Genomic DNA, 15,757 nt, shown 5'->3' with positions numbered 1-15,757 from the left:
AATGGTGGATACGGCCATGGTGGCAAGGCATTTTTCTGAGGTGGCAGCTGCCACCGCGTGCCACGCTGTAGAACCGCCACTGTGTACATACAAGACTTTTGTCGAATATTTAGGAAACTGTGTTATGTAGCAAGCTAGAAAACACAGATACATACATATTTGACTAAAGATTTAGGATATAATCGAATTTCTATAATAATCTAATGAGTACATGAAGAAATAGCTTGCTGCCATGTTTTTAGCACATCTTTGAGAATATAAACATTTTTCTCAACTTTGAGGGAACAATAACTAATAAATGTTCCATTTGTCAGAACATAGACAGAGTGTTAGAACAGAGAATTTGTACCAGTAGCCCAACTTTGCTGTGATAACTCCAGGGCGCTGTCCATGGTGCTGAAGTGGCAGATAGATTTGAACCCTTTTCTTTAAAAACCAATCCTTCTGTCAGTTTTGTATTCGACCTACCGTTTTCTTAATCATTATGCTAAGATAGTTTAGTCACAACAATGAGACTGAAGTCTTAACATTGAGATAATAAATGTTATCCCCCCCACCATGCAGAGCTAGTGAAGATGAGGAACACGTTCAGCCTCAGACTCATCTCGGACAGTCATTTGTGCCTGTAGCCATCAGGCTGTACAACAAGGGCTGACCATGTGACTCAATAAAAGTAACCTGTACTGGACATTCATCTGCACTGTTTGTACAGATGGCTTTGACCTGCACTTGCATCTGCACACTTACATGTAAATAAATCTAACAATCGATAGTTCATGTTTTTCACTCTTACTTTGTTGCTGCTTTAACTCCTGAATTTCCCCACGGGGATAAATAAAAGTACATCTTATCTTATCTTAATGAGATTAGTCTTAATAATGAGATACTTAGTCATACTGTAGTAATGAGAAAACTAAGTCATAATAATGTCTTAATATAGTAAATCATATATTTGTTTCCTCTCACTAGCGGAAATGGGCTTCCATAGTTAAGCTTGTTAGTAAGACAGCAGCAAAGTGGAAATAGTTGGCTGGCTAAAATTGATAAATAGTGGAAATATCTTGATGGAGTAAGCAAATAGAGCAATGGATAAACAGTTGAAATAGTGGCTAAAAGTAATACATAAACAGTTTAAACAGTACTGTTAGCCTAAAGTGTGGGATGAAAAGTAAGCTAACCATAATAAATGAACAGTTTAAATATTTAAAAACAATGAATAAAAAGTTGAATTAGTTGATTTAAAGTACTCGTACTAGCAGGGCCGTCCCTCCCTACAGGCCGACATTGCACAGGGGGCCTCGCACTGGGGGCTTCGGCTTATGAGCTCGGCTTGTGCGCAGTTCTACGCGCATCCAGGAAATGCCGACGTATTCACCTGTAAAAGCATACTGAACGACATTCACCATTTATCTCACTGTATAAAAAAGTAACTGTGTTGATAATAATAATAAACAGGATATTTTGCAAAGTACTTTGTTTCCCAAAAACATTTTTCACTCCTGTCGGGTGGGGGGCCTCATCTCACAATGTTGCTTGGGGCCCCAAGTTGGCCAGGGACGGCCCTGCGTACTAGTATGAAAAACTGTTTTGTCACCCAATTGATATTAGGCTAGAATGCTTCAAATCAACACTTGACCAAGCTTGGACGACTCACATTTTTTAAAGAATATCCACTGTCATGACTAATAATGTTGAATAAAGAACACATTTGGAACATAACGAGTGGTGTGGGGGATTGGACCTCATGTGATAAGAACATGGGTTGTGAGTCTGGAAAGGTTGGGAACCACTGCATTACGTCATCACATCTGTGTGACCCGTGCATTTAATGAGACAGTGGTGCAGTTTGTGTATTTATGATGCAGGTGATTCTTTAAAGAGTTTTGCATTTGTCAAATATATAATGTACAAATAGACATGGATAATCAGCGATGTCAATATGGAATACTTCTAACAAAAGATGTCAAATAAAATGATACAAGCGGTTTCTAAATCAGGTAAAAAAACATCAAAGGGAATATGAGCAATTTCAATAGATGTTAAGTGAAATACAAATAGACCGAATCATTTAAAAAAGTGACAGTTGATTGAGAGCAACACCCTCTTAGAGCACATTTCGATGACATGATGGATTCCTGAAGACTGGTGAAAAGAAAGGAGAGGAATGGAAAGAGAGACACAGAGAGAGAGAGAAAGGTAGACGAAAGGAAAAACATTTGCAGCCTGCCCTGCCCCCTCATCCCTCCCTGGGGAACAAGAGATTATCCAAATGTATAAATGCAAGACAGAGGGAAACAGACTGACAGAGAGGAGGAGGAGAGAGGAGGACAGAGAGAGAGAGAGAGAGAGAGAGAGAGAGAGAGAGAGAGGAGAGAGAGAGGAGAGAGGAGGGAGAGGGAGGGAGAGGGAGGGAGGGAGGGATACACAGCGACGCGATTGGACGAGCGTTAGAACATCAAGCGTGATAGAAATATTTCTCTCGCAGTCTAAGAAATAGAGGTAGAGACCGACAGGGACAGCAGACTCAGCTTTTAACATCTCAGAAAGAGACTTAAAGAAAGAGGACAACAAGGCAATAAGGAAAGGAGGAGACAATAGAGAGCTGGACTGATTGACTTATGACTTCTGAGGGCTGTGGACATTTTGGCTTGAGAACAGAAGAGATTTCAAAGTCAGAGTAAACGCGGCTCAACATGTAGATGTTCTGCACGTTTCTGGTTAAACCTCCCCCCTTTCCCTCCTCCCCAGACTTGAATCATTTACCCTGCACGCCAGTCAGCAGAGACAAATCTAAATGTGTTTGGATACATCTGGGGGGTGCGTCTGAGAGGGAGATGCACAGAGAAGAAGTGTGACATGGTGCCGACCCAAATTGACAGAGACGAGGAAAGAGAGGACTGTTCAGGGGCAGACTCGTCTCCAGCCAGACACAGGTATTCTCTATTTGATACTACGATCAGTCAGAAAAGGATACATGTTTAATAGAACTACAGTCCATATAATACTCTAATTTTGTAATTCAAAGTCTCTTTGATGTGTGTGTTTGGCTTTGTAATGTTAAATAGTTATTTCATTTGAAATTCCAATGTGTACGGCTTCATTCTTTTTATTATATTATAGTATTTAATAGAAGAATCACCAGTAATTAGCTTTGTGAGAATATAACTGTCTAAAGTGCATTTGCAGATTCATGTTCCAATAAATGTAGTAATACAATAAGTAATACTTAGGAGGCTGTCTCTGTAAACTATAACTCACAGACAACACACCTCTGGTTGTTTACAACTGGATCAAATGCGTCATTAATGGTGTTCTTGATTTAGAGCAACAGATGAAGTGAAAGCCATACGACTAACTGCTGAACCGTCACAAGCCATAACCATCCGAGACTATAATCAATAATAATAAAACGCAGCGCTGTGCTTAGTATCGATGAGAATCCCGTGGTCAGCCTGTCACTCACACACTTTGTTGCGTATGTTACTGTGAGGAGAAAATGTGAAGGCTCTGTCTAGAGAGAACGTACATGAAGATGGAGGAGGAGGAGGAGACAGACATTTTGCCTGTCAGAGACTAAAGAAAAAGGAGCAACTAGAGACAACTGGCTGCTAACAGACTTATAAGTGCTTCCTAAATCAAAGGGGTCGCCCTGCTGTCAGATATACAAAAAGAGACAAAGACGTGACTGCTGGGTATTGATTGTGACTGAGTGCTCTACCTACTTAGACAGCAGAGGGGGAGACAGACAATAACCTCTACCTAAGAGGGAGGCAGTAGCCACAGAGAGAAAGAGAGCAGGGGAGAAATCCTCTTCCTCGACCCATCTCGTCTTCAGGATGGCGGGCTCAGCCATGGCATTCACCTTTGCGGCCTTCTGCTACATGCTCACCTTGGTGCTGTGCGCTGCCCTCATCTTCTTCGTCATATGGCAGGTGAGTAGCACTGGAAGCAGAAATGTATGGTCTGTTAACGCTTCCTCCCACGCAGGCAGACAAACACATCCGCCTACACAAGGTTGTACAACACCAACGGGCATACACACACACCTCACATACACACACACCTCACATACACACACACCTCACTCAGGTACTCAGGAGGCACAGTAATGGCATGCATAAATGTTCCCAATCTCAGTGTAATTGTACCTTATATTTGACTGACATTTCAAATTGCCTCTTCGAAGTCAACAAATGCCACTTTATCCCTTCAATTTCAACACCTACATGAAACTGGAAATACATAATTAGTTGAAATAGACCAGAGAGTTGCAGGAGTTGAAAAACATTGTGTTCAGTCTGAATTCCTTCACCTATTTCCGTACAGTAACATGCTGGTTGATCAACAGTATAATTACCTGGAGCTCGTCTGACACCCCTCTACAGTAGGCGACCTGTCATCCCAGAGAACTGACAAACAGTTCCTCAAACAAGACGTCCAGGCTTCAGCAAACTGCAGCAAATGAGTACAGGGAGAAAGCAAACCTCAATAATCACACATCTCAGTGCCAGGCTGCTGTGAATCTCTCTGCCGGCGGCATTTTGAGTGAAATTTGCACAGATATGGCCGTACACCGTTGCACTCAGTTTGCTCGTTTACTCAAGGGCAGGCTGAACAAATACTTGAAGCTTTAATCTGCCACCTTTCAGCATTCAAACCCACGGAGGCAGGAATAATGTGAAATACATCATTATGAACATTAGACTTGAAATGACGGACGTACCAATTGACTAAGTGGGTGAGACTCCATGTGAGTCAGGCAGTGTGTCTGTGTGAGAGAGAGGTCTGGCTCAGCGTTCAACCATGTGATCGAAACGCTTATCAAAGTATGATGATGTCCACCCCTTCCCCCAGTCCGCCTCTACCCACTGGTCCAGCACCCCAAATCTACGTGGCTCTCAACCAATCAGAACGTGTGTTCACTGCTATAGTAACCATGGAGCCCACTGAGGGGCTCACCGTGTCGCCATGGAAACTGCATCTGTTTACAACAGTGTGAAGGAAGACCAGGGAGAGCCCTATAGACTTGTATGGGGAAATTACCAGCAGGGCTTTCTTCTATTTTAACCCAGATCTGTCTTTGTTGATCAGCGAATCAGACGCTCTCTTATCTGTGAATAATGTCTGCTTTTATAGCTTCTCAATGAGCCGGCAAAGATAAGCTCCACTGTTTAAAGGCTCCACTGATGATAAGCACAGCGGGTGGCCTTTACACCAAGACGTATTAGTATTTTTATGGAGCCATTAATCAGAGAGAGCTGGAACAATTATCCTTCATACTCCCACACAGGGAGCAGGGGGAATGATGGATACATATATGAACCATTACGTTATTTTCTCTACAGTGACCCTCAATTCCATATATGGTTATTTATTCTCCTACATACTCAGAGTTTTATATTTCAAATACAACAATTTTTTCAATATGAAGTGATTTCAGATCATTGATAAATACAAGATACTTTTCCCTTCACAGCTGTCCATGTCCGGGTATTCTCACATAATTTCCAATGTGAACAAAGCGTTCATACTTTATCAATATACACTGGTTTATTATTATTATTACTATTTTAGATGAAAAACAGGAAAAAGGGGTAATTCTAGCTCCTTGGGGGACTTCATAATGACACATGAGCTCTTACAATCAAGCATTCAATCGAGCAAAGTGTGCGATGTGGCTGCAGCTGCACCAGAAGCAGTGGGTGTGCAGAACAGAGAGAGCTACGTGTTGAACAACAGGCTGAGACAGGAATATTTCTCGAGAGCGTGCTGTTGAAAAGACACCAACTTTGCCTCTATTTGATATACAGTTACAGAATGTGCATTCATTAGTGCCCTGAAGGAAACCCACTGAAAAAAAAACAACTAACACGTCTGTTTTTTTCCAGATCATTGCATTTGATGAGCTCGGCACAGACTTCAAAAACCCCATTGATCAGAGCAATCCCACCAGAGCGGTAAGAACCATGCTGCTTCACTTCTTTCAAGCTGATCAAACCCTTGTGTGCACACAGGAATCCCACCTTTTCCTTTCCAAGAAGAACCTTTACTGAACTACACATAAATGCTGCGAACAAATCCAGGGTTTTACCCCCAAAATGTTGCATTTGACCTTTAATCTATCAGCCAATATTAAAAATGTCCAAAGCAGAGATCAAAACCTCCTTAAAACACACAGACTCTACGTTTTTACAGATTACCCCTCTATTATCCTAAAGTAGCAAGCACCCCTTTATATAAATGCAGTTTTGTGATTTTGGAATGAAATCTTTCAAATGTTTTATTCAGCTGCAGTTAGTCCTTTAAATGTTTGTTTTCAAGGAAAACTTGTTTGTATGCAGATTGAGACAATCAACCTTCTTTAAATACAAAAAAGAGCAAGGAAAATAAAGCTGCTGTTCACACAATGAAATACTCAAATAAGCGCATATACTTGGTTTCCCTCACTGTAACACAAACTAAAAAGTCACATCTGAAAGTCTCTGTCTCATTCCTTTGCAAGAACAGACAATATCAGCACCGTGAGTCAAGAACGACTGCCATTATTCATTTAGCAAGTTAACAGCAGCTGTGAATGTCTTTTTCACAAGTTAGCTAATGTTCCAGCAATCATGTGAACCTGCATCTGAACTGCAGCGTGAGAGTGATGAGGAGTGGGAGAGGACACTGTGAAAGCAGACCGGGGGTGTGGAGGCACGCCGCCAGCTACAGGGGGGTGGACACAATAACTGCAACACCTGTACAAAATATAATGCAACTGAAAACAGAAGCTGTCCAAATACTGATGTTAAGGAGTAGATGTGTTATTTCTGACTAATATAAATCATTAGAGGACAGGTTGGGGTTTTCCCTTTCCTGTAGTGTGTGGTTTGTGTGCATGTAAATGGTCTGCAAAGGCTAACATCCCAAAGTTCCCTCCAGAGGGAGTTTCTCTCCCACACTCAAACCTCTGCCTGAAACGCCCCCATTGGACTCCTTTGTTGATTTTCGTAACATAGTGAGATCACTAGGTAACTCTTCTATTGGCTATAATCCACCATTGTACGTGATAAACTAAGGGAGGGACATCTCTAAGCGGTTGACCAATCACAACAGAGCAGACCAGCTAACCAATCAGAACAGACCGGGCTCTGGTTTCAGAGAGAGGGGGAAAGAGGTGCTGGGGGAGGGGCCCATTTCATCAACAACTGTACATGTCACCATGTGAGATGTGTTCAGATAGAATATAAACTGCTGGTGTGTTCCGCTGCTACCAGATTCAATAAACTGCACAAACAGAAGAAAACATACCTGGCAACAGCTTCGGAAAATAAACAGCAATTATTTCTGATTTGAGTGAAGAATTGTCGTAACTCAACTGCTGCCGTCTGTGAAAAAGACGTGTGACATTCCAAATGAACACAACAGACTAACCAACACATGTTTCCTCATCAGGTTCCTGTGCAAAGCCTTCCATCACAGTTGCAGTATAAAAGAGAGACAAAGTGTTTGGCTGCTTGACAGAGGAGGGACTGAAACGTAGTATTATTCCTTCTGGCTAAGCCTTTGAAAAGAGCTTGCCAAATTGCTGCAGTATTTTACCTCTCCATTAAATAGCACATTACAAAAGTCAAGCCCTTGACCTTTCCTTCATTTAAAGCCTTCTTTATTGGTGGAACCAGTTGAATCAATTATATTGTTCTCTCCTGCCACTTAAATAGAGTACGTATTATTCTCTGTTCTTGACTACTCTCTTTGCCGTTTATTTCTTTGACTTGTTATGCACACTGTGAAATGTCCCCAATGCGTTTGATTCATGTCTAAAGTCGTGTTTCGCTTATTGCAACAATAACGAAATGCATAGTGCAGTTATGACCTGTAACTAATTAGGGCAGTTTCCAAGTTGGAAATCTAAACACATACAGGAGGACAATAATTTGTAAGTGCGATTACTAACCATAACATGTCAAATAATTTAGCCGGCACGTCAAATTAAATTCTAAACACTTTGTCTCGGGGGCAAATTGAAGAGGCACGTAGTACATTCATGGAAATTAAGAAACAATTACTTTCATAAAGAAAGGAGCTAACTTTACACATCAGTCCATCGTTGTGGTCTTTACATTTCAAAGTGTCATTGAAGGACAAAGCACACAATAAGAAATTGACAAAAACCAACATCTGCAAATGGACAGTGACGCTGGAGAGCCGGCGTCGGTCTTGCACGCTGGATGTTGTGGATTCAGGGCAGAATCTACTTTCAGGTCACCGAGGGAGTTTGAATTCATGTCCACAGTTTGAGAGAAGGTGCAGTCTGTGCCTCGGGCCAAAGGGAATCGACATCACACAGCCTCCATTCTGGAAGCCAACATCCTGTAACTTAGACAGATGTCTTAAATATGTCCCAACATGAGTAAGAGAGTCTTTCCAGCTGAAGCTATCTATAGCATAGCAATGCTGCTTATCCAATCACAGAGTGAATGAAGCAAAACAAATAAAAGATCCATCTGGTAATTACCTAGAATATTGGTTCTTTTCTTTGGTCAATACCAATCAGAGAATAATGTAGATTGATGAATTACAGCACAACATCTCATTTGCCTAGCTAATGAATAAACACCCAAATAAAAGATCAGCGTTGAGGCCCCTAGGTGCTGGCTATGGAAGATAAATGGCTTTCATTTGGAGAAAATGATCACTGAGCTCTCTCACAGCTCTCAGGAGACAAGAACATGTGACCTCTACTGAAAATGGCTGATGTTCTTTATGTGTTGATGGAAAATATCCATAAAATGGTCTTTCTCGACAACCCATAATTACGTTTTTCGCTTAGTTGCAAGGGGATTTTTTTTCATTATATAATGGAAAGCAACTTAAGAATTTGAAATGGAAAATTACGTTGTTTTGGCAGTAAGTTATTATTCATTATATGTATTTTCCAGCCATATCTGTAATCATAGCCAGAGCACTGACATTTAGGCAGGATTCTCTTTGTGTTTGAAAGCTCTCATCAGATCTAGCTTTTGCATATTGTTGATGCGTCAGTGAAATATGTCAACAATTGTCAGCTTTAAACAAAAGCATGTGTTATCTCTGCCTGGAGATTTTCATGGGAGATACAAGAAGTAGGTAGGATGAAGAAATATGCAGACCATTAACCAGACGTTCCTTACATTTGCAGAGGGAAAGGATTCTCAACATTGAAAGAATCTGCAACCTGCTCCGCAGAGTGAGTAATCGTTTTGTACTTCTTTTTTCTTGTATGTTTTTGTTTTGCTGCTGGTGGATGACTAAAACAGAGGGGCTTCACGCATGACCATTTGACTTTCTAGCTATTGTGAGGACCATGACGCACTCTGATTAATGTCACATGTAGCTTTTCTGTACATGGACATAACTGTAACTGGACATTCAGTTACACCGTCAAGGTTCTGTGTGTTGTGATGGATTTCTGTTTCCATTTCAAGGCATTCAAAAAGAGAACTTGATGTCCCTGAAAATAAATGTGACTTGCTGTGGAGGCCATTTTGACAATTTATGTGTTGAGTTTTAAATAAGCTCAACTAATCATTAAAAAATAGAACAGTAAAGTTTGATGTATTAGAGATGGTAGCATGCTAATGGTAGTAATCCACATACATTTAAACAAAGTATAGTTTAATCTCATAAATTCAGAATCACAATTTGAACCATAATGCATTTCAATTGTGTGAAAATCGTTTTTTTAATGATTTGAATTAAGAGTTAGTCATGGGATACACTGGGGTTAGTAGATAATGCTTAAAACATAAAGAATACATGAATGTGTTAAAATAACAACTTTTCTAAACATAAGTGCAGTAAAAAAAGTGGAACTGAAATGTTTTATTTATTTTTGACTTATTGAAATGATTCTCAAAATAATTGAGGTAATAATTTGTATGGACATTTTTGAGGATTATGGAATTACATAAATAAATTATAATAGCTTATATAAAGTCATTTTATCATTTAATACCACCACAACTTTTCAATTAATATTAAGTTGGTTCAACTCAATAAAGCTTTTAAAGTTCAAAGCAAATAAGTTTGGTTAGACAGAACATACTTGTAGGATCAACTACAACTCTTCAATAATGAGAAGAGTTGGAACTACTTACAATGATATTGTTTTGCCACAGAGTTGCACTGAAGGGAGCTTATGTGTCACAAATATATACCCACTCCACTACTATATCATTGAAAAAGAAATGAGTGGACACGTGTGTTAATTATAGTCTATACGAGAAATGTTATTTATAACGATAGTCTTTAACTGTTGCAGAGAGAAACCATTTGAAAAGATTTACACATTACATATTCAAAATTGACTTTTAGATTTTTGTTTTGTATTTTGACATGTAGTTTTTACTTCTTTATTCAGTCTCAGGGTTAATCTCAGGGTTCAAGCCAACCCAGCCTTGAGGGTTATTCCTTTATTAACCAATAAGTTGTGTCCCATCAACAATATTGCCAATAAGAGTGGTAACAATTGATTGGAGCAGTTAAAGGTTGTTGTTTAAAACAAAAAGAATGATGCCAATTTAAAATTCATTGTTTGCAGAAGCTGTAATAAACATCAACCAAACAGCAGACCAAGTCAGCAACTGGTTTGTCAATAAATAGTTTTTAAAAAGTTGACCGTGATGTCATCCATTGGTTTGTGGCCTCATTTTACAAAACTAGACGAGGTCATCCAGCAGTGAGTCTGCCTCCAGTTGTTCCCACATTTTCGATAATCCAGGGTTACCAATGGGTCTTGACCCATTTCTGCCAATCGATCAAATTGTTTTGTTAGGAGCCAGAAGCGATGTAAATAAAATACAGGTTTCTGGCAGATATGCATTGGTTTCACTATTCAGACCCTTAGGCTATGTCCACTTCTTTTATCGAGCCTATGATTTCTACGTACCTCTCAAAAGCAGTGAACATGTACGTGAAACTATATTTTATCCAGTCTTTTACTATATTTGCATCCGTAACAGTAAGTTATTTGTAACATTTACACTTTCTGTGTGAAAGTCTTTGCCTTGCAGTGTGATTCTGGTTTTATCGAGTGTATCCAACATCTAGCCCATGCATTTTTCAGTGTTTTCCCCGCAGTTGTTGAAGAGCGATTACTCATGAGTGTTATGTTACGCAGACCTATCTAACCTGCCTCCCTGTGCCTGCTCTGGTTAGTTGGTGGTACCGGAGTACTCCATCCACGGGCTCTTCTGCTTGATGTTCATGTGTGCTGCAGAGTGGGTCACACTTGGCCTAAATGTCCCACTTCTCTTCTACCATCTCTGGAGGTAAGGTCCCATAACATATGTCTGACATGCTTTTGTATATCTGGTGCGCGCGTGAGCCAAAAGTCTCTCTTTTTTCCAGGTTTCTTCATCGGCCAGCTGACGGCTCAGTGGTCATGTATGATCCTGTCAGTGTGATGAACGCCGACATTCTCAATTACTGCCAGAAGGAGTCCTGGTGTAAGCTAGGCTTTTATCTGCTCTCTTTCTTCTATTATCTCTACAGGTCAGTACAAATTCACAATCTTCTCAATTCACAGATGCTTGATTAGGTTTCAGTGATGGCTTTCAGATTTTCTTGCAATGTTCTGTGACCTTAGTTGCAAAAGAGAAGCGCAATTACAGTTTTCTCCGTATTTTCCATCTATTGCCGTGGACTTTTTCCTGCTGAAGTATGGTCTACTCCTTGATCAGCTTCTAGCAGACAGGATATCTGGAGAAATAAAAGGACGTATCAGTAAGAAAGACTCAGAGGAACAAATGGAGACATTAACTCTTCCTCTCTCCATGTATCTTTCCCGACACTGGCTTGAGTTGTCAACAGTTTAACATTGGACAAACACAAGAAGACTTATCTGAGTGATCATTTGAATGTAAAGGACTCCATTATATCACTTTGACCCAGACCATGCTGTCAGACGACTGGACAAAGTTTGAAAGGACTGAAACAAAACAGAAAGAGGACGCGTCAGGTGTGTTGCCTTTGAACCATTATACGAATCAACAGTACATCTCTGAAGGGCTGGAGTTTTCCCATGCTGCTCTTACTGATCCAGTCGCTCAACTCACTGTGAATCTCCAAACACTTAGGGGCTGGAAAACGAAATAACATGTCTGTATTCTTTGACTTTGAAAATGTACTAAGAGCAGGGTTGTTTTAGTAAGATTACATGTGCTTAAGATGAGAGACATCTGTATTATCAAACCACTGCTTTGATTGTGTTAGAGGTGCATATAACTGTAAGAAACAGGTTCAAGTGTATAGGAGGACTTTAAAGCACTGTAAGCAATTGACACGGCTGGCAGGGGAATGGAGATGAACCAACACAACATCTCCTTGACGCCACCCCCTACCAAAAGTCAAATGTCACACTGTATCTAAAACAACGAGGAATAATTATAACTTTGACCGCGAGGGTCAGTGCTTGTGATGTGCATTTCATAATAGGTATGTCCATACATGTAGGGATGTATTTTAGCTACAGGTTCATGCTTTCCAAAGAGCTTCGTGCTCAGACATTTAATGCCAAAACATATATCTGAAAAAAACATTGTGCCAAATCAATTGGGGCGAGTGAAAGGAAACTAATAGTGTGGCTTTTTCAACTACATGCTAAGGCACTGTCAAGTTCTGTTCTCTATTTTCACTTTCTGTAACACACATTTCATTTTGGCACAATGTTTTTTAATTGATGAACATTTAAAAAACATGTAGATCTGTTGTGGTTTGTTTTTTTTAAGTGACCTTTTTCCAGTTTATTCTAACTTATCAGCATCTATACTATTGTCGTTTTTAGCACAGCAAATGTACTCTGATGTGAGGTAGAATGTAGAAATCTCATGTACAAGAAGCAATGAAAAACAGCAAACAAGCAATGTGATTGGATTGAGAAGACATTTCCATGCAGTGTTATTTATGTATGTAATAACGGCGAGTGGGATACAAGCGGCAGACGAGACAATTAATGCCTATGACAATGTTTCCGTTTTTCTCAGAAGTGTAAAGGCAGTGATGTCCTCTCATCACGTCTGCAATCATACAGACAGAAGTGACATGCTGCTAATGATGGAGATTCGTAAACAGTAAAGCCTTTCCTCAACTAGCCTTTGTTATCATGTGTTCATTAGTTTGATCTGTGAGTAGATAAGTGATGGTTCAAATGTGTGATTTTAAACATCAGTAGAAAATACAGAAGATACTGGACCCTGAGAACAAACTGTGTTTGTCATACGCCCGACACGTAGTAAATGGTGGCAACAATTCATTGATGCAAGTTTTAGTATCACTAATATTCAGGATGTTCTTTCAACCCTAAATACAGATCACAGTTAAGTCATTATTATATGTACATAAATCATTTTCAAATTGTGTGTATGTTAGCCTATGACAGGTTGAACTACATTTCAATTGGAAGCAGAGATAGAATAAGGCTGGCATATTTATAAGTTAGTTGGTGTCAATAAATCCTATGAGAAGACTTAAACCAATGTGTATTTCGTTTCGACTCCCCTATTCTGTCTGTGGACCTCAGCCCCAAAATGTGTTCCTAAAGTGTGAAAGAGGTTAAAAATATCTTATTTAATCTTAAAGGGTAAATCATTTCCAAGCTTGGTACTATTGTTTTCAGAAAATGTCACTCAAAGAAATGTGAAATGGAGCATTTCATGGGGCCTATTTTCAGCAGGGGATTGATACACATTGCTGCACTAGTGAGTATTTACCATTGACTTTATTTGCAGCAGGACCCTGACGCACCAAACATCCTTCTTATCTTATATAATATCCTCAGTCTTGTCTTTTAAATACGAAGTTGATTCCAAATTAAACAATGTTTTAAAAAATAATGCTTTCAAAACAATATTAAAATGTCCTCTGTAGTGAATGCTTCTTACAGATTAAATGATATGACACTAATTAAGAAATCTGTGTGGTAGAGCTTCACCACAAACAAGTCCTGTGTCGATCACAGTCTGTTTTTATGTCACTTTGGAACAAATGAAGGGTTTTAAAAGAACAACTCTTTTGAGAATTTCAACCAAACTGCAGCAACTTTAATAATCTTCTGTGAGCGTTTTTGCACAGTATCAACACTCTGCCAACAATATGAGTGTATGGAGTCTGGACAATCACTATTAAAGCACAGTAACACGAGGACAACATGAGAACTGCCGCTTGGTTGAATGTCATTATGTAGTTGCTCTAAACAAAGCATTTTAGAAAATTGTATTTGAGTATATGTATTTGTATCCGTCTTTTATACATTTGTCATCAATGTACGCTACAGTGAATTTGGTGGATTATTTTATATTTATTAGGTTACACTATGACGTACAGTTAATAAAGCGATTCTCATGCCGTATTCTAATAAAACAGTTGCCAAAAAAAGATCATCTCCAAGTTTCTTACTTCCTGTCTGCTGACGGTCAGTGTCTTTTGGCCATCTGTGCGGAGTTTTGCAGACGTGCTGTTCTGCCAACACCAGAGATGAACTGGAAGAGAGAAATATAACTCTGAGGATGATGAGGCTTGTTCGAAAGCGAGAATACTGAGTGGTGCATTAGACGGAGGATAGCACACAAAGGGCCACATCAAAAGCTGTCGAAAACAGCTGCATTCAGAAGTGGTTTCAGAGACATTCGCACAAGCTCTTAAAAAGCACCAAAATAACTGAATTCCATGAACAGTTTGCTGATGTAAAAAGAGCTTCTAGTAGAGAGGCGACAAATTGAGGATGAGAGCCTTTCATTAATGTCTGCATCACAAGAATACTGTACAGAACATCCAATTATAGAGCTCTGGATAGCTATTGGTTTGGATAACAAAAGTAATTTGACACAAAAGAACATGTATATCTCCACAGAAAGAGATTACTGATGAAATGAACACTGCAGCTTTATAACATTTAGCATTTTTGACACTTTTGTGCAGGGCAGTTTTCTTTATTCTGCATTGAAATGGATGAAAGGAGAGGCAGCAGGTAGTTAGCAGTTGAGTCATTTGTCGGGTCTGTAATGTTTGCCAGGTCTAAACAATGATTCAGACAGAGCAACACCAATGGCGTTTTCCCTCTGTTGGAAAAGGACATATCATTCCCTGTCCATTTGCTGTCACCATGGAAACTAAATTGTATTAGAAATTCCTGTTGACTCACTCGGAGGCTCTCACTCTAAACACACAGAAAACAATTCAAGTTCACATGCCTGGGAGCATTTCTTTTCTGTCTCTTTTTAATTCATATTCCATCCGATGCATATGTAACAGGTTCATATATGTAGTCATGACGACCACAATCCCCTTTTTTTTCTATGCATGACACCTGCTTCTCCCAGGATACACACAGCAACACACACACGCAACACATGCATCTGCTTCCCGTCTTGCCTCCTCCCACGGTTCGCACCGTTTCACACTCTCAATCCCGGGCTCTTCCTTTTTCCAGCACCCTCCACCACCATAATTGTCTCAGCGCCTTTCCCTTCCCTCCTACGTCTGTGCTCTCAGAGAGGTGTTACCATGGAAACTGGCTACAACTGATGGAGCTGAAACGTCACGATTGGCATACAATTGGCAAGTGCACGCACAAGGCAGAGTTGCATGCATGCAGACACACACATGTTGTCTATTCATTATTATGCAAGACACTCCGGGATGTTGCATACTATTATGGATGTTCAGACATGCGTACAGAAGAACATACAGTGTATAACGGCAACATTTCAGAGGCAGAAAGCACCATTTCAGGAATTGA

The 15,757-nt window shown here is 39.9% G+C and overlaps 1 protein-coding gene across 2 annotated transcripts; it reads left to right on the top strand.

Annotated features, from left to right (window-relative positions):
• The first annotated feature begins 2,437 nt into the window (after nt 1–2,437).
• cnih2 (cornichon family AMPA receptor auxiliary protein 2) lies at nt 2,438–14,394 on the top strand. Of its 2 annotated transcripts, none has more exons than XM_034226680.1 (6): nt 2,438–2,933; nt 3,727–3,932; nt 5,889–5,957; nt 9,161–9,208; nt 11,179–11,291; nt 11,371–14,394. In XM_034226680.1, exons 2-6 carry the CDS (start codon nt 3,837–3,839, stop codon nt 11,558–11,560), a joined length of 516 nt encoding a protein of 171 aa, XP_034082571.1. In that variant the 5' UTR covers nt 2,438–2,933; nt 3,727–3,836; the 3' UTR covers nt 11,561–14,394. The 2 variants fall into 2 exon arrangements, with proteins under 2 accessions (XP_034082571.1, XP_034082572.1); XM_034226681.1 differs by having other exon boundaries at nt 2,438–3,932; nt 11,371–11,514; nt 11,682–14,394.
• The last annotated feature ends 1,363 nt before the right edge of the window (nt 14,395–15,757 follow it).

Source organism: Gymnodraco acuticeps, unplaced genomic scaffold (assembly GCF_902827175.1).
Source record: "Gymnodraco acuticeps unplaced genomic scaffold, fGymAcu1.1, whole genome shotgun sequence".
Taxonomy (NCBI): Eukaryota; Metazoa; Chordata; class Actinopteri; order Perciformes; family Bathydraconidae; genus Gymnodraco; species Gymnodraco acuticeps.
Note: the sequence above shows the minus strand (reverse complement) of the source record. Positions and strands in the feature narration are given on the sequence as shown.

Bases quoted from the DNA above. Each gene is read 5' to 3' on its own strand.
- cnih2 (XM_034226680.1), top strand. From the start codon at position 3,837: ATGGCGGGCTCAGCCATGGCATTCACCTTTGCGGCCTTCTGCTACATG. The intron at 3,933-5,888 runs GTGAGTAGCACT...GTTTTTTTCCAG, and splicing joins TCTTCTTCGTCATATGGCAG to ATCATTGCATTTGATGAGCT. The intron at 11,292-11,370 runs GTAAGGTCCCAT...TCTTTTTTCCAG, and splicing joins CTCTTCTACCATCTCTGGAG to GTTTCTTCATCGGCCAGCTG.